The sequence below is a fragment of the Ceratocystis lukuohia genome, assembly GCF_044167205.1.
Source record: "Ceratocystis lukuohia strain C4212 chromosome Unknown Supercontig8_pilon, whole genome shotgun sequence".
In the NCBI taxonomy this organism is placed as follows: Eukaryota; Fungi; Ascomycota; class Sordariomycetes; order Microascales; family Ceratocystidaceae; genus Ceratocystis; species Ceratocystis lukuohia.
In genome coordinates this window covers 1,656,928-1,675,135 of record NW_027263527.1, presented here as the reverse complement: position 1 = coordinate 1,675,135, position 18,208 = coordinate 1,656,928, and the positions used below count along the sequence as shown (strand labels likewise).

The following is an 18,208-nucleotide window of genomic DNA, read 5'->3' as shown; positions in this document are numbered from 1 at the left end:
CAAATTGGCTTGGCGATATCCCTCGCCCGATATCGTATACCTGTGTTGATGTTCTTGCCAAGCAACACCGCTATATTGCGGGCGTGCAGGCTTCTGCCTCAGTACGGCGCCACCTCAGTCACTGGGAGTATGGCAATAGTCTTGGTCTGGTATGGGCTGTATAACAGGGGATAGATGGTTATGGTATGATTATTCGGCTTTTGTAGACGGACTGCGACAATGGAAAGACGCTTACTTCATCTTCTCTGAAGGTTGCCGTCTTTCGAGGGTGCTCAGGCTCACGTTGAATAACTTCTGGCCCCTGAATTAAGAAGATATCGGCATCCTCGGTGATTTCATCGTCTAGCCGCCAATATTAATCTATTTCGAGCTTCGCAGTGGCTTCTTTGCTGTCTCTTTTTGCCAGAATTTCATAGGCACAAGGTAACCCTATTGCTTCCTACAAAGACCGGAACAAGAACGTGTAAGAGGCATACAAGTAGGTAGACCTGAAGCCTGCAGGCCTGCAATATAGCGGTGTTTCTTGGCAAGAATATCAACACAGGCATATGATACCTCGTGAGTGATATTTTTCCGTGTGGCTTCGTCGAACCAGTACCTCTGACCAAATAGCTTTTTTAGCTCACGGTGTACTGACTCTGTCGGAAACGTAGTTCGTTGGCCGTGGTTTCTGATATTCTTGATCAAACAATCTGTCCACTGTTGATGTACTGGCTAGTATTCACATTTTATATAGGTAACAATCTCTGACTGACCTTTGAACTCAGCCTATAGACGGTTCCAGGCTTCAGAAAACTGCTCCTCTGACGACGAAAAAGCCATAGACCTCCATAGGCCATACAGGCCTTGCCATGTATGTGGTCTTTCTTTGGGAAGAGATGAAGGCATAGGCGGTATTTGACGAATTGGCGCCTCTATTTGATCTTTCGAGTTAGTGGGAACAGCGCCAGTATCGTCAGATTGTTGTAATGGCTTTTTCCACCTAATCTTTATCTAGATGACGATGTTCAAACTCACATAGAAAATGCAGAGCTGTTGCGTAATATATGGCATAACGTCTGCAGGGTGCCGGTTTCAGTGCACCCCCATGGTCTGTGGTCACCACATTCGGTTGCTGTATATCGTTGTTTTTACATGTTTCTTCCATACAAGAAATAAGCCAGTCGTATGTCTCTTCTTTCTCATTGTTTATGTAGCCATAGAAGATCGGTATATTTTGCGTGCTATTGCTTACTATAGTTTGCATAGGTAAATAGCCGTTCAGAGCAGAGTATCAGCAGTAGGAAGGTTGAGAAGAGAAAGCTCCGAAGACCTCTTGGCCTTAGACTTGCTAGCAGATACTTTAGAAATTTGATGGCTAGTACCAATAAAACTTACAAATCACCTACTTTATCTAGTTTTTAGTGTACATGTTCAAATCGTTAATAGTAGACTACACCAGACTCCAGAAGGTGGGGTCCAGATTTACCTTGATTGTGGTGATGATTTTTAGTTTCTCTACTAAAGCTTGGTTCCAGTTTAAAAAGACAAATGACTATTTGATTAGCTAGGCTGTTGTTATATTATCTATGTGATCGTTTCAATTACTTGGTGTGCGGAGCATTAAACTTTTCAGGTGCGAATAGGAATGTTTTCACATATTTATATAATAGCTAAACCTTGCTATCAATGATATGGATATGACACGACATCGGCATCAATCTCAGGAGATAGTTCATGTTGTAACTACGGCCATATCTTGACGAGAACAATGACGCTGTATCTTGGAGAATGGAATCTAGCAGTATGTGTCGTTTATATCTGAGCAGAGTACAAGCTTTAGTGTAACATGTAGTCTATTCACGTGATGTGGCGCCAAGTGGCTAAGATTACATCACTACGGCTCTGTGGCAGCTGACTAATTCCCATGTCGCCGCATTCACAAGTGCGTGCTTTTGGAAAGGAAGCTGTTAAATTCTCCACTTTTGTATGGTTTGTTGCTGACAAAGCAAAAGCCCGTCGTTCTTCCGTCATCGATGAGTTGATTGCGACAAGTAGAAAAAAAAAAGAGGAAAAAAGAGAAAGCTTAACGGCGAAAGGTGAACGCATCACTCAGAGCTTTACTACAAATCCGTGACCCGAGATCTCCTTTCTTTTTTTGCACTTCCTCCCCATATCTTCGTTGTCCAGTCACTTCCGCTTTTTCCTACTCTGTTCTTTTTCCCCGTCTTTGTCACAGGTAGCACTCGCAATGTCTGCCGATACTTCCTGCCCTAGTACGTCCCCCAAGCTACCCAGCCCGGTCTGGCCCGGTCTATCTCAATGCGCCGCCATCTTTGCACCGTACACACGTAGATTTCACCGCAGTATGTCACACTAACACCATCCGTGGCACAGTTCCGGCAGCTTCTACTGCCGTTCCGGCAGCCGGCACCGACGCCCCAAGCAAACCCAAGGTACGCCCCTACCTTTCGACACCACCTCCCGTACCCTTACGCTATACCGGACTCCCGCTAACCCTTTTTCTCCTTTCCCTCTTCCCAGCCGTGCTGTGTCTGCAAAGAAGAAAAAGCCCGACGTGACGAGTGCATGCTGTTCAGCAAGGCGGCCGATCCAGCAGCCGATTGTGCACCAGCAATTGCGGCGTATAAGGCATGCATGGCAGGCTTTGGCTTTAAGATCTAGCTTCCGCAGTTTCGTTTTTTTTTCTCACTCGCGAACCTCAGCTTGACTCGCTTTGTGCCTTTGCTAGACTGCAAATTTGCAAGCCATCAAGCGACTCCTCACAACTGTTTTGTACTACCACCAACGCCACTCAGTCTACCAACACCGACTGGGCGCTTCTTCCGCTTAGTCGTTGCGCTTTTTCGCTTACTTGTCGCTTTGTTTGATATTCATCTCTCACTTTCTACAACTCCCATGTACCACTACCACCCGGCTCGATATCAAAAGAGGAAAAGAAAACGGCAACCTCTCCAACATCCAGCAAACAACAACATAAGCCACTTAGAAAAGATAGTCGCTGTGCATCTGCTACCCACACCATTGTATTTTTAGTGTTACCCCTTTAATAGACATACATAGAAACATTTACTGACATGACCATTCTATGGCCACTGGCCTTTCGAAACATCTACCCTAATCATTCCTTCTATGACGTTGACTCTCTCAGCGGTCCGCCCTCCGTCCGTGACACGCCTTCCTTGCGACGGCTCCCCCAATACCGCTCACTCGCTTCTGTAGCCTCTCGCATATGCGCGGCAACACTAGCTTCAAGGACGCCAAACGCATCCTCCGTTCCCTCGTATACCTCGTCCATCAGGCCGGCCACCTCGTGCCGTAAAGCTTTGTTTTTCGTGTCCTGGACTATGCCTTCTTCAAAGGATTGACGCATGTTTTGGACGCTAGGCGGCGGGGGGAGTATTAGCGTTAGTGCTGGCGCTGGTGCTGGTGCTGGTCCTGGTCCTGGTGTTGGTATTGCTGTTGGTGATGTTGGTGGCAATGGCAGTAGTTCACATTGGCTAATTGGCCAGACACTTGGTCAAGTACCATTGCATGACGTACCTCGGTCGCAGCGAAGCTGCTGCCAACCAACCAACTAGCCCCCAAGCTGCAAACACAGACAAAGGTGCTAGGAGAACGGGGAGGGGATCCAGCTACATAAGGAAGAGGGTAAAATGCAAAGACTCACTCCTGGAACGACTTGGCGCGCAGAGCGCTGGCAACCTTTCTACGCAGGAGTTTCAGTTTCTTTTTGTAGATTCTGAATTGCGTAGCACGGCCAGTTTTGCGTTTAGATCGTAGCTACTCGAGGGTGAGTTAACAAGCTATAAAGAAGAAAGAAGATGAAAATGGAGAGGCGAGAGGCGAGAGGAAGCGAGGGAAATACTCAGTTCAGGAGCTTACCTCACGAAGCTCAGTAGCCAAACGAATTAGTTTGGTGCACAGTTCATCCTCCGATGGCGAGTCTTCGTCCATGCTTGATACACTACTGACACCGCTAAGACTGCGTAGCGATCTGTCCCACTTCCTCTTTTGATCGTTGTCCACGGAATCATTTCCGCCTTTGAAGCCACCCTTAGCCATTTCCCTCCTGTTTGGCGGACTATCCGACCGCGCTAGCGGCAATGATCTGGATTTAGATGACGAAGGTGCGACGGCAGAAATGGCGATAGATAGTCGGTGGCAAGTGTATCAGTGGTTGTGCGGATAGAGACTCCAAACGTAAAGGCGTAGGTTGTGAGGAGGCCAGAGCCCGTGATGGAGATGGAGGTTGCGGTGAATTCTATTCTGTCAGGTGGTGGGTGGAAGTTGTACGGCAAATGGGTGGGCGAGAGGTGATAAAGGGGGGGAACAACGAAGTTAGAAGTGGTGAAGAAGATGGCGAGATTGATAGAGCAGGAAAAAGAAGCTGTTCTAGGCATGAACGTCCAGCCATGCTAGGCAAGAGCGAAAACTTGAGTCAAACTAATATTCAAAGTAAACATTTAGAAGGACAGGATCTAGTCTCTATTCATATCCAAAGCAAGCCGGGGGGCCTATCCAAAAGAAAGGCATATTTTGTAAACATTAACAGCAGCAGCATTACTTTCTTTCCTATATGATCATTAATCATAGATCTCATCTCTCTCCAAACTATACTGATAAGCAAAAAGCTATATGGATATTTATCTGCACAGGACCAGGACAGAAATACTTGACATAAAAACTTTCGCATCCCCTCTTTTACATCACAACAACCAGTAGTTGCCCCATTCCAATCCAGTCCTCATCTAATTATCTTGAGCCTAATATGCGAATGTTCAAGAAGTTACAACTGCCTAATCGGGACACCTCCGGCGAATCACGCAAGACAAAAACAGACACGAGGAAAAATAGCAAAGCACAGACTCGACATTCAGCAACTGGCAAGATTGAAATCATTTGCACCCCTTTTATCCAGTTTACTTTGTGAAATATTCAAACTTTTTTTTTGCTTAGCGGAATGAGATAAAGTGCAAAATTCAACAGCTAACTACTTGGTAAGATCAAACTAGGACGATTCAGTAGAAGAGGGGGATATCACAGAACAAGCATAACAAAGTGATGGGCAATATGTGCAAAAGGAGGAAAAAGGAAGCCTAAAAAACAAAATTCGCAAGGAGAAAACTGTCCCTTCGAAAGGGCAAAAGGATATAAGAACCCATAAACACGAAACAAATATAGGAAAATAAGAGAAGGACAAGAAATCAAAGACAATCAAAAAGCCATCCCAAAATTCGCTGAGGAAACCCCAAAATAAAGCCAAAAGGAAATAAGACAAAGGAAATGAGACAAAGAAGTACAAAAGTAAGAAAAAGAAATAATGGTAAAGATAGTGAGTGTCAGAGACCAGAAAGGTGTAGGTGACTTGACTTTGATAGTATTGTAGCAGGCGACTGCCGTGTAATGTAGCCAGGAGCAAGCCTGGAAGAGGAATAAACAAAGGAAAAGTAGTTTTTGAGCTTGTGCCAAGAATGGTCGAAAATTACAAAGTAGATATGAGCACAAAAGATGTACATAGAGATTGAAGGTCGTTTTTGCATGCCGAAGCGAACAGAATGGAAGAGAGCGCGATAAAAATAAGCATGGCTGAAATCTTGTGGAAGATCAGCCGGCATTGGAATCGTAGCAGCCGTTAGATAGAAAATAAGAAAAAAAGAAAACAGTCGTAAAAAAGAAGAAGCCTGAGAAACAAGGCTGAGAAACAGAACAGAAAAGAAGCATTTTGACTATTCCAGTAGGCAATCAAGCACTACCCTCCTTCTTTACGAGTGCATTGGCGGCGTGTGTGCGGGCATAGGACCTGTCTCTTCAAAGTGCTTAGCAAAAAGCGAGGCGCTCTGCAGCGACGACGTGAAGTGAATGTCCATCAGCATCTCCACCAGTGCCTCAGCCTCGTGGCGTAGCTGCTCCAGATCAGATTTGGAGTAAGCACGGCGGGCCTTTCCAGGCGTAGGCTTGCGGTACGCGGCGAAGACAATGCCGCGGTCAATGTTTCTGCGGCAGGACGCATCACGGGCAGATGCCGGAGTAACGTCAGTTTCCGATTTGCGGCGGCCATATTGGCCAGTGTAGAATGAGCATGCATAGCCCTGCGAGAACTCATCATCGTGGATCTCAGGGCAGCGGTACTCGATCCAGTCTTCGGCCTGGAGAATCTTGGAGTGCACTACAGATGAGATGCGAAAAGGGGACTGCACACACTCAAGACCATAAGCGGCCAGCAGGCGGCCAGTAAGACGGTTTTGCGATGATTCGGCGACAGACAGTTGGGAGTTGCGCACCGAGGAGCAAGTGGGAGTGGCCATGGGGTCGGCAGAGTTTGGCCACAGGTTAACCACGTAGACCAGGTTGAAGTCGTAGCGAGTAGCAATGCGCGCCGCTTGAAACGCAGCCAGGGTAGCCGGCTGGCTGGACATGGGCGGCGACAAGGTTAGGAGGTTAGAGTCTGAAGCAGGCATCGACTCAGACGCGGCCGTCTCTGAGACAGCCTTGTTCTTGGTGTGGGTGAAGGCACGAGCGCGGGCCTTGGTCTCCAGGTCCAGTCTGTTGGTAGACTTGGAGGGAACGAGGCTGCGCTTGCGCTGCTGCAACTGTGCCTCTTCTTCGGCAATGTCTTCGTCGTTGAGATCCATGAAGTCATTCACAGTGGGCTCGCGAAGAATTCCGTCAGCACTGGCAGATGTCTTGGGACGGATCGGCGACATGGGAGCCTTTTGGTAAATCTCAGCGCCAGACACACTGCTTGACCGTCTAAGGGAGTTGAAGGCATCGCGCATCTCGGGGTTAGACACTGCGATTCTGTTATTGCGAGTAGCCACATTGATAGGAGCCAATGCAGCTCTGGAGCCCTTGACAGGCATCTTGGGAGACTGGCTCGGAGTAGGCAATGGCGCGCCTGCAGCCTTGGGAGGGAACTGGAAGGAAGAGAAGTCGGGGGCAGGCCCTCTGGCAACTAGTCTGGTAGGGGGCGCACGCTGGGGGGATGCAACACTAGGTGTTCTAACACAGTCTTCTGCCTCTGATGAAGGAGGAGTGATGGGACGGGGAGGATGAGGGAAGTTTTCTAGCTTGCCACCTTCGAAGTAGCTGTTGATGGACATTTCCGAGCAAAAAGATGGACGCGGCTCAAAATTAAGGCCAGGCGACCGAGGAGGGTCAAAGCAGCCTAGACCAGCGGATAGAGGCGGCTCCAAGCCGAGGCCAGGTGACATAGGGGGAGTTTCAATAGGAGACGGGTAGTCATTCCCGGGAGAGAGTTGGAAGGTAAGGGTGGGGATGACGCAGTGGGAGCGACGGCTAGAAATAGAAGAAGTGGGATACTCGGCGTTGTAGTCGGCACTGCAGACAGTGCTAGGACTGGTGCTGGTGCTCGGACTGGCGCTGATGGTGCTAGAAATAGTGCTTCTGCTGCTTGCACTGAAATTGGAATTTCTAGAGTTTGGCACTTTGCGTGCCGGTGACACGACATGTGAGGAGCCGGGTCTTTTTAGATTCTGTGTAGAAAGGGTGAGGTTGAGACGCGAAGGCGATTTCTGCAGGGTCACTTCATCCCGGGCAACCATGCGGGAGGCCGTTGGTTTGATGAAGGAGGGGGATGGGAATAGCAGTGGCTCATCGTCTTCAGAGGCCGCTGGTGAGGGGAGAGCATTGTGGGCGGAAGAATAGGAAGTTTGTTGCAGCTGGTGCTGCTGGGGATGTGATGGGGAGACCCTTCTCCGGGAAAAGAGCCTTTCTAGGCGGGACATGGACAATTGTGCAGAAGCTGCCATGGTGAATGCTATGGACGAAGGAGTAGAAAAGGTAAAGATGTGAAGAAAAGCAAGCAAGCTACCAGTTGCGGTGCGGTGCGGTAGCAGAATTGGGAGGTCTCGCCCAAGTATATGTTGTGGGAATGTGTTCGTGTGTCGACCAGAGACACAAACAGACAATGTGAATCAATGCTCTCGGCAAAAGACAGACGATAATGGGGGGTTATGGGTCAGCAGCACTGTGCTGCGCGAGGTTTTATGCGAGAAAGAAAATGTGTGTTGGCGAAACACAGATAGAGCCAGCAAGCGAGAATTTCTTGTAGTGGCGCTCGTTTGTGAGGCGAAAGCAACAGAGCGTATAAGTATGGAGGAGGAGGAGGAGGAGTGGAAGCGTGAATGAAGCTTAAACGTTGCTATGTGCAAAGAACTAATAAAAGGTTTGCAGAGGAGGAGAAGAAGGTTTTCATGCGAATGCAAGAGAGAGAGGAAGAAAAATGAGAATCAACAAGAAGAGCTGGAGGGCAGGAGAAGGAGAAGGGTGAAGAGGGCTGGCGGTAATAATATATGAAGCGATATAGAGAAAGAGCGAACAAGAACAAGCAAGAACGACAGAAATTAGGTCTAGGCGAGATAAAATAGCATTGAATTAATCGACCGAGGCAGCAAACAAGCCAGGAAGGAGAAAGGAAAGCACTATGGCAGGGATGCAAACAGGGAATAACTGCAAAGTACAAGGGATCAAGGGAGCAGGGAATAGGCTGCTCCAGATAGAAAGAGAGAAAAAAAAAAATAGCAAGGGACAGGCCTACAAGGAATAATTAGCACAAGCACAAGGACAAGGCGACTCGTTGCTCACCTGTTTTTTTCTTCTTTTATTTTCTGTTATATGGCCTTCTTTTATCTGGTTTTTATATCTTTTTATACATTTTCTCATTTTGTTCCTGGCAAGCGAGGAGATGGATGGGTCGACGAAAATCGAGGTGTAAAAAAGAAAAAGAAGCAGTATAGAGATGGGTTTTCATAGAGCCCGCCAACTGATCAAGCAAATGAAAGATAAAAGTAAGATAAAAGTAAGCTAAAATGAAAAAAATAAAATAAAAAATAAAAAAGAAACACCATGTTACAGAAAACAAGCAGGCGGATGCCTTACAAGAAGAAGAAAAAAGAAAGAACAAACGGGACGAGTGGAGATTCTCGGCCAAAGAGGTGCCACCTGATGCTTTCGCGGTCTATCTAGTTCCATCTCGCAACCGTTCTGGCCAAAAGCAAGTATTATCGAACGATAATTCAAGAAGGAGACGCCAAGGGGGACAAGAAGAAAAAGAAAGAACAAAAAAAGCAAGTACAAAACGCAGCCATGACACACGACGTATAGTCTGCATCATGGCTGTAACAAGCTGCAACTGCAAACCTGCAAACCTGCAAGACTAGACCACCGCCGAGGCAGGTCCGTTAAGCCATCCAGGCACTTGCCTCCCACGTAGCGAGCACTCCCATCGCGCCATCGCCCGCCCGCCCACCTGCCCGCGCTCAGCACTCTACTACCCCTCTGTCCGCCTTCTTGCCTACCCCGCCCATTACGCTAGCTCGCTTCGGGGGGGGGAGGGGGGAACAGAGAGGGAAGGTAAGGGAGCAACCAGATGGCAAAGAAAATAGAAAGGGAAGCAACAAACGGGCCAGACAAACGGGCCAGACAAACGGACGGCCTAGCAGACTTATCGGGCGTTTGTTTGTTGGTGTCAGAATAACAGAGTTTGCCCCCGCCAACCAGAAGCGACTGTTTCCTGTAGATGTAGATTTGTTGCAGATACAACACCGTATATGCCAATGTATGTATCGTGCTTGTCTTGTCTTGTACCATGTCCTCAGTTCCGGTCGTTATTTATTCCCATACCCACAACCGCGCCCTTAGCAACGCCTGCTTACTTTCCTGCTTTTCCTACTGCATACACACAATTGCAAGACAGCATTTACACACAAGACAGCCTGTATGTATTCCGCCTCTGCACAAGCAAGCACAATACACCCAAAGTTATGATCTGCATTCACATCTTGTCTCGTTTTCCTGCTCTTCCAGTCGGTCTGGTCTGTCTTGCTGTCGGACAAGGCGCCTAGTGTGCATTGCCTCTCTAGGAAGCTTCAATGAAGCTCACTCTGCATCTCTCATGTACCTCAGTTCTACTCTTGGTTCCCCCGTGATTGTCCTTGGGGCCTTTTTGCACGGGACATGGCTGGAGTGGAGCAGCGAGGCAGTCCAGCGACAAGCACGCAAGGACGCTTGGTCGGAGAGAAGGGGTCTGTGACTTGAGTCTGATACTTGGTGCTTGCTTCTGGCGGTCTCTCCTTGTCGTCTCCTAACCTCATCACGAAGACAACAAACATGCAAAGCAAAAGGAAAAATGAGAATTAAAAAAAAAAAAAAAAAAAAAAAAGAAAAAAAAGGCCTCGAGTACATGCAGAGCCCCCAGGCCAGGGTAGAGCAAACAGCCTAGCCAGGCCATCGCACCACACCCTCCCCCCTCTCTTTGCCCTTGGGCCCTAGGCCCGCAGGGAGTCTGATTAAGATTTCTCAAGAGCAAGAGGGCGTGCACCAGCCTTGAAAAGGATAGCCACGGGCTGCTCTGATTGGCTGCTTTGGCCCGCATCGGTAATATTCAATAATTGTGGGCTTTATGCTAAAACCAGGGTTAACAAAGACAGTGTGCAATAAGGGTTTGTACATGTGCGCTGTATTTCATTGTCTGGATTGTTCAGACATGGCCGCTTGCACAAGCACAGGCACAATACGAATCAGTACTTTCTTTGTATTCCTTAGTACCTGCATTTCACAACCTCTCTTCATCTTCGCCCCCCCCTCCCGTTTCCGCCTTTTGGGTTCTTTTGGTTCTGCTCGCTGGCTGGCTGGCTGGCACTAAAGCCTGGCCAACACCTGGGCCTGGACCGGATTCCAAGACGAAAGGGAAGAGGACAGTGGGCCACTCACGAAGTGTACCATTGGGTTGGCTCCTTTCAAAGGGAGGCCGTCAGATCGGCTAGAGATCGAGCTTTCCCGTCCACGAGACAGCAGCGTCCCAATCCAAGTTCCCAAGCCAGCTAGCCAGCTAGCTAGCTAGCTACCACCCAAATGGTCTGCTTTGTTTCCGCTCTGTTGTTGGGGGTAGGACGTAGTATCGCCAGCGATCATTTAGTCCTATCAGCTCTCCAGACGGTTGCAATGGAAATATAGGGCAAGGCAACCCCAACAGCTCCACGATCCCTTTAACCTAGTTGAAATCTTGTCTGTTTTGTCATGTATCCACTGTTATATCGGCTATGTGACATGGAGAAATAGATACGGGGGGGCAATATAAGGGTCCATGGGGGAGCAGAGGAGACAAAGACAACGAGGGAAGCCGAGTCTACCTCTGCTCGCAGAAACCCAGCACAGATCATTTTTGAAAGGCAGAAAGGCCGATCTGAGGCAGGCTTGGACAAAGAGGGAGCCATACGGTCTGAGAAACGCAGAGGGGGTTTGCTTGTTTTCTCTCTCACACACGCACTCACTTCTCTCCTTTTTGTTCTCACCAAATGGATAGCGTCAAGGGAAAGGGAAAACGAGCAAGAATACTCGTCTTGGCCTAGTGCCGAGTGGCTAAGCAGCATCATTGTCACGTCTCTTGAAGCGGCCTTTCGGCTTTTTGCTTTGTGAGAACAAGAATAAAGACCCACGAATGACACCCGTCGGTATGCCTGTCTAGGGTTATCAAACAGGGGGGACACGGGCAAGAGGGAGACTATAGCTGTGGCTGTCTTAGAGTTTCTTCTCGGCTTGTTTTTGTCCTTTCCTCCCTCTCGGCCTTCGTGTCGTCATGTCTCTGGTCTTGGTCGTCGTCATACCAACACTAAGCCCTCACTAAAAGCAAAGGGAAGCAAAAAGCTCGTTATTTTTTTGCCTGTCCTGAGCTAGTCGCAAACACATATGCTAGCGGAAACAAGACCAGAGGAAAAGCACAGGAAAGGCTCCTTTGTCTCTTTGCCTCTGCTGACACCCGGAGCTAGACCAAAGAAGACAGACGTCTGTCTCCAAGTAAAACACGGCTGCGAGCTTGCCTCGCTTGCTTGGTTTGGCACTTTTAGTTTTTTTAGTCTCCTGCTTCTTGGTCCTTTGCTTCTTTGTTGTTTTTGCTGCCTCGTCCTTTCGCGTTTAATCCAGGAACTGACCCCAAGGCTTTTTGGTGGTGCGTATAAGACGAGACGAGGGCTCCCAGAGAGGCAATGATAACCCTGTCTTTCCCATAACCCTAGCAGTATTATATTATATTATATTGTCTTTTTTTTTTTTTTTTTTTTTTTTTTTGCTCACCAGTTCCTTTGCTGTTTGTTATCCCCCTTCCCTCCTCTCCTCTGCCACTCTATTGCTGGGCTTTCTCACTACTCTGCGTGCACATGTAGTTGAAATCAGTTTGTTTTGTTTGTTCCCAGGGGACCGCCTTGTTCACGGTCTGGTTTTTCCTGTCTTTTCTCTCCTGTGCACCCACACAGACGTCGCACCTGCTCAGGCCTAAAGATCTCGATTTTTTATGCTAGCCCGTCGTTTTATGTTGTCCCATACCAACTTGGGGTGGCCTGGGCACGGATAAGCCTTGGTTGTAGAGGGATAATTCGTTGTTTACTACGACTAGGAGAATAAATCAAGGGGAATAAAACATGAGAGGGCTTCCTTGCTGGTTTAATGCCCGCACAGATGTCCTGTTGAGCAAAAGATCTGAAAATGCTACACTACGTAAAATAACATCACCCTATGGACTGAGAAGCCAGAGAGGCTTTGCTCTGCCTTTTTTTAGGCTAACGCACGCGGAGATTTGATCATAGATGGATAGAAACCACACTGCTCTCCGATTAGTTGGGAGAGATTGATATCCTGCAGTGTTGTCATGTGCCTAATTACAAGGCGATGTATGCCTACACTGCGCTATTATCAGCAGCTCTCATTCTCTGCCACTTTATTTTGAGCAATGTCCGTGCCTTTGAAATTGACACTTGAGCAAAAAAGGAGACCATGGCAACAACAAGATTTGCTAGAGAAGCAAAGCAGACAAGAAGTCTGTCCTGCTGTCTTCCGAACCACTGGGATTCTTGCTACCACCTTGGGCAAAGCAAGCCTTGAGCAGTCCTTTCTATTTTTTGCTGTCCTGAGCCTCTCCTGCTCGTAATGAGGCATTTGTGAGGGCCGGGTTATTTTATTATTTATTTTACTGCACATGTCGTCTTCCTTTTTATATCATACCCAGCCTGCCGGCGCTTTGATACAGCCCGTGCGCTTTTACAATATTTTAAAAAAAATATTTACCTTAATTTTTTTCTTCATGTCCTCACGTCTCTCCAATTGTCAAAAAAGCCGCGTTTGGTAAAAGAAAAAGAGCGACTTCTGGGAAGAAGAGTGCCGGGGAAGCAGACAGACCGGGGGACCGGGGGTATGCGCACCGGGGACGCTAGCACCAAAGCAGGCCAGGCCAGGCCAGGAACAGGAACAGGAACAGACAGGACATAGGACAACAGACAGACAAGCCAAAAGGGGGGGGAAGGTGCTTGTCTTGCCCAATGCAATGCAAAGTAAAGTTTCCTTCCTCTAAGCTCCGTGCGTTGTAGTGCAGTGGTTCTTCTCAGTATCTTGCTCTGCTTTCCAGCCTAGCCTGCGTCTGGGCCCTTGTGCCACTCAGCCCTCCCCCTCCTCATTCCGCAATAGACGCTTGTTCTCTTGGGGATGTCTGAATTATTGTTTGCGCCGCTCTTGGCATTGGTTTTTGACAAGATAAGAATGGGTGGGATGGTGGGGAGAGAGGGAGGACGCTTGACGGCACGGCGGCTAAGGGAACATCTAGACCGTGCCTCGTTCTCATGCTGGGGAAGCTCTATAACAAGAACACAAGCCACACGAGACAAGAAGCAAGCCTGGACCTGATGTGTGTCTCGGCTTCTTTTTTGTATCACGGCCCAAAACTGACAGCTGGTTGCGAGGCCTTTTCTCTTTCCATCCCTCTCTTGGACTGCTATTTCCTCGTTCTCGGCCTTCTTCTATTCGCTAAATTTGCACCACTGCTAACGGAAGATGTTCAAACTCACCCGTCCCCTCTTCTCCAATCCATTGGATCAAATATATCCAATATTACATTACATAGACCCTTCCCCTTCCCCCCAAATGTCAAGACGCTGAGTATAATTTGCTGCAATATTTGGGCTTGTACAAATTCACCAAGTCGGAATTAGCTCCAACTAGCCCTAAACGGCAGATGATCGGCATTCACAAGAGAGAGCTGTAAAAAGGACGTGCTCAAGAAGCGAGGAGAGAAAAAGGCTAGGCAAAGGCAGAATGGGCACAAGAGATTAGGACAAGTAAGAACAAGCTCAAGCTAGAGAGAGAGGACCCTGTAGATACAGTGCACTATGCCTTAAAGATACTGCCTATTTTCAGGGGAGCCACACCCTTCAATGAGCGGGATGGCGGCGGTGCGGCGGCAGCATGCCCTATTTAGGCCATTGTGGCGTCGAGGCAATATGTGAGCTCTTTAAATGTGGTAGGAAAGGGCGAAATAAGGAATAGGAGCTGACGACATCTGCTCTGTCTCTATATGGCCTTATTCCCGATTTCACTCATTTGGTATCCGAGGTTTCGTGTGGATAGAAAACTCTAGAATAATATAATAATAAGATCGCCCTTTTAAGACACCTGAGAAGAGTCATGAGCGGCGAAGCTGATGAGGAAGGAGCAAGTGGGAAATAAGGCAATGGCTGCCCGGAAGAGGGCAAGAGCAAAAAATAAGGAAGGAACGGACAACATGCGTTTCCTGAAACTCGGGGAAGGTGGGGGACGTCACGATGATGCTCTTTCCTTTTTATTTTATTTGATGAGGCTGTCTCCACTTACACATCATAACACCGTTTCGCGTTGTGTATGTGAGCCGGATGTTTGTGTGAATGCACACTACCCGCATGGAGACACACAAACTCCAAGCCGCCATTTTTTGCTGGTTGTGCCACATCTCCAAGATCGGGGCATGCTTTTACATACACGCTGGTCTTGTTAGCAACCCGAGAGTTGCATGGCGAGAAGAGGGGCTCAGCAGATACGGCGACATATGCACATGCACACCTGTGTGCGTACCTACATGAACAAAGCTACCAAAAAGCAGATTGCGCATTCCTCCATATTTACAGCCAACCAGGCCAGGCTGTGAAGATTGAACGCAAGCTCGAGTCCGTTACGTTCAAGGTGGGGCCTGCGTGCATATGTTTGGACAGGGGGTCTCGATCATTGATAATAGTGAAAAACCTGTTCTCTTCACCAAGACAAACCAACCAAGCCTTTCTCTCTTTCATTCTCTCTTGTTTTCCCTGTCCTTCTTTGCTCTGGATTCCCGGTTCTACTATATCCTTGTTCCGCGAGATCCTACGGGGAGAGAAGGAAACGGAGCCGTGACTGCGAAGTCAGCAGCGTTGTAGGCGGCAGGGAGATACAGCAAGATACTAGGGGGGGAGGGAGGGGATGAAAGTGGGTTGGAAAAGGGGGAAGATATGATAACCAGAACAACGACTGGAGCCGTATGCATAATTGGATCATATCATATGTGCAGTAATTACTTTACTATGGGTAGCCAATATGAAAACCTGGGTTGGTCCTTGTATAGTTTTTTTTTTTTTTTTCTTTTTCATTTGCTATTCGCTTTACGAGCATTTTGTATCACTTTTTCCTAGAAAGGTCTTTCCTCATCACACACACATACATCTGTGCTCACTGGTCTCAACCCACTCCCGATTCTCAGTAGCACAGCTCCATGTGTGATCAAGCCAAAGCCGTCCAAGTCCCTTACATTAAGCTTGCTGCAAGCCCTTTGTGAACCAAGAGCCTAACACTAAACGGTCGCGTTGTGTGGCGCAAAAAAAAAATAAAAAAAAAAAAAGCAAATGCACGTCCTTTGGCATTGTCTGTTCTTGCGTATCTCTTGTTATTTTCTTGTAAACGTACAGCCGCTTGCCGTTGTCCTCCTCTTCCTCCGTTCGGCTTGGCCCCCTGAAAAAGTGGCTTGCCTTAGTCTCTGTGTTTTGTGCAAGGACATTCATTACTTTCGTATCCCCCCCTTCGCAAAGTTTTATTCGCAGGAGTGACTTACACCAATATCACACATGCTATGGGAGCTGCTGATCATACAAATCGAGCGGTGGTGCGATCTGTGCATATCTCTGTGCTTAATAACAACGCCGGTGATATTGAAACATGCTCTCTTGTTGCTCTGCCTGGCTTAAGCGCCCAGTGACCTTCCCGGTTTGTTTATTTGTTTGTTTGTCTGTCTGTCTGCTGTCTATCTATCCTGGACAGCAGATTGTGATGAAGAGGATGGCAGAGCTAGGGAGAGAGGCGGAGTCGTTGCTGGATTTGTTTCGACTGTCAATCTCTAACAAGCTCAATAGAAACTAAGGACCGGAAATCAACAAGAAATCATGGGGGAGGGACGAACTGAAGTGATCATCCACTAAGAAAGAAACCAAAATGTTTTAGTGGAACAAAACAAAAGAGAGTTACGACGACTACTAGTAAGCAACAATAAGGCAGGGGAAACGGTCTATTGGGAAGGCAGGGAGGGAGAAGAATCGACAGGCAGCAAAAGCACTGCATCGACTCTCGTAGGCAAGGCCTATTTCCTGCTATCTCTACTCGACCCTGGGTAAATCCAAGTCTGTGAAGAAAAAAGAGAGGGAAGAGGCAGATCTCCTTTCCCAACAACCATTTGTTGCACTTTTTCCGGCCCAGGATCCCCGGTCTGGGCATGGGATCCGGGGCGAGTTTTGGGAAGGGACTAGACTACTTTCTGGGTATTTCTTGGCTGTCGTTCTGCCCGTCTGTTTGCCTGTCTCTCTCTCTCAGTCGGGATTTTCTAGCCATATCCCCTGCGGACTCAAGGTCGAGAGAGACCTTGCCCGAACCTTTTGCCAACTTCTTCTGTCTTTGATGCCTGTCCCATGCCCCATGTTCAAAATGTGCAGTGAAGGAGAAACCGACAAGAGAGAGAAAAATGGAGGAATAAGGAGACACCCACCTCCAATCACCCCACTTTTTAATATGGGAAGGGGGGGAAGATATTGATTGAGAGGGGGATTAGACTTCACAAGGTAAGTGATCGTCGTTACGCTGCAATTATGGTCTTGTGATGATCTACATTTCCTTTTTTTTTTTTTTTTTTTTTTTCACCTGCTCTTTTCTTTGCAATGAACAAGCAATTACTCCGAGAGCACCAGCAAGGACAAGAGGTAGAAAAGACAGCGGGATTTAAATGATCTGTACAGGGTGAAATAGAATTTATTTTGACGGTAGCTCAGGGGCGGAGAGGGGCATTAGGAGGGGTCTAGACGGGATGAGAAAGACCTTGGATGTTATTATAGAGAGCTGACTTCGGTCGTACACAAAGTTGCACAAACGCATTATGTCTGTCTGTACACAGCATATGCAGATTTCTCTTACACTTCTCCTTTTTGTCCTCTCTTCTCACTCGGTACTTCGTTTCGAGACCTTGTGGCCTCAGCTACGCCCAAAGTAGCCTCTATTTGAGCATGAAGAGCAACAAAGCCTTGTTCGTTCGTTCCCAGGAGAAAGGGGAAGAAAAGAACTGGGAAAAACTTGGCTGTAGGGGGGGGGGGGGCAGACAAGGAGGAGCAAGTCAAGAAGATGACAAGGAGTGAAGACAGGCGAGAAGATAAGATGCAGCTTTTTTTTTTCTTTTTCAATAAAGGCAAATTCCGAGTCTTTCTCTCACTCTCTCGTTCCAGGTACATCCATCAATTTGGGAAGGAGTTGAACAGGGGAACCTGTACCCAGAGGGGGGGAAGAAAAAAAAAGAAGAAGAGATTGAGGTTATCTGCGATGATCCCTCATTACCAAGTTGTCTTCCCTCCTTCCAGATGGAATCCCATTTCAAGACTTGCCCCCCAATTAAAGAACAAGCCTTAGCCTAACTCTGCCAAGTACGTCTAATGCACATTTGCATTATGTCTATATCATGTTGCCCGTCTCGTGAGGCCTTTGTATAAAATGGGTTGCCGTCGTCGTCGTAGTCTTACATATTGTGCCCCACTTTTATACATGTAGTGCAAGGTCAAAAGTAGCAGTTGCAATGATCAACACGGAAGGTAGCAAAAGAGTGACCAAAATGTGAAAGAGCGCACGATAAATTGGAAGGAGGCAAATTGCTGAGGCGTGTTTGCATTGTCGAGTCACCACCGAGAAAAGTTATTGCGAAAGAGTCGGCTTCCCCCTTCCCCTTCTGGCAGCTACTCTTTCAATATTTACTGCGCCTTCAATTAACCGGACCGGGGGAGGTTGCCTGACCCCGGCGCCTTCCAGTCAAGCCAGCCCAGTCCGGTTGATCATGGGGGCATGGGGCTTGAAGAACCTTGGCCTGAAGAGAAGAGAGCCAACTTGTCTCTCT

At 47.8% G+C, this 18,208-nt stretch overlaps 2 protein-coding genes across 2 annotated transcripts; both read right to left on the bottom strand.

Annotated features, from left to right (window-relative positions):
• Positions 1 to 3,130: 3,130 nt before the first annotated feature.
• HOO65_080418 (uncharacterized protein) lies at positions 3,131 to 4,065 on the bottom strand (the record flags this gene model as incomplete). Its single annotated transcript, XM_071004360.1, has 3 exons — positions 3,131 to 3,515; positions 3,671 to 3,783; positions 3,886 to 4,065. The coding sequence occupies 3 exons, from the start codon at positions 4,063 to 4,065 to the stop codon at positions 3,131 to 3,133; spliced, it is 678 nt and encodes a 225-aa protein (XP_070856648.1).
• Positions 4,066 to 5,765: 1,700 nt separating this feature from the next.
• HOO65_080417 (uncharacterized protein) lies at positions 5,766 to 7,772 on the bottom strand (the record flags this gene model as incomplete). Its single annotated transcript, XM_071001555.1, has 1 exon — positions 5,766 to 7,772. One exon carries the CDS (start codon positions 7,770 to 7,772, stop codon positions 5,766 to 5,768), a length of 2,007 nt encoding a protein of 668 aa, XP_070856647.1.
• Positions 7,773 to 18,208: the final 10,436 nt, after the last annotated feature.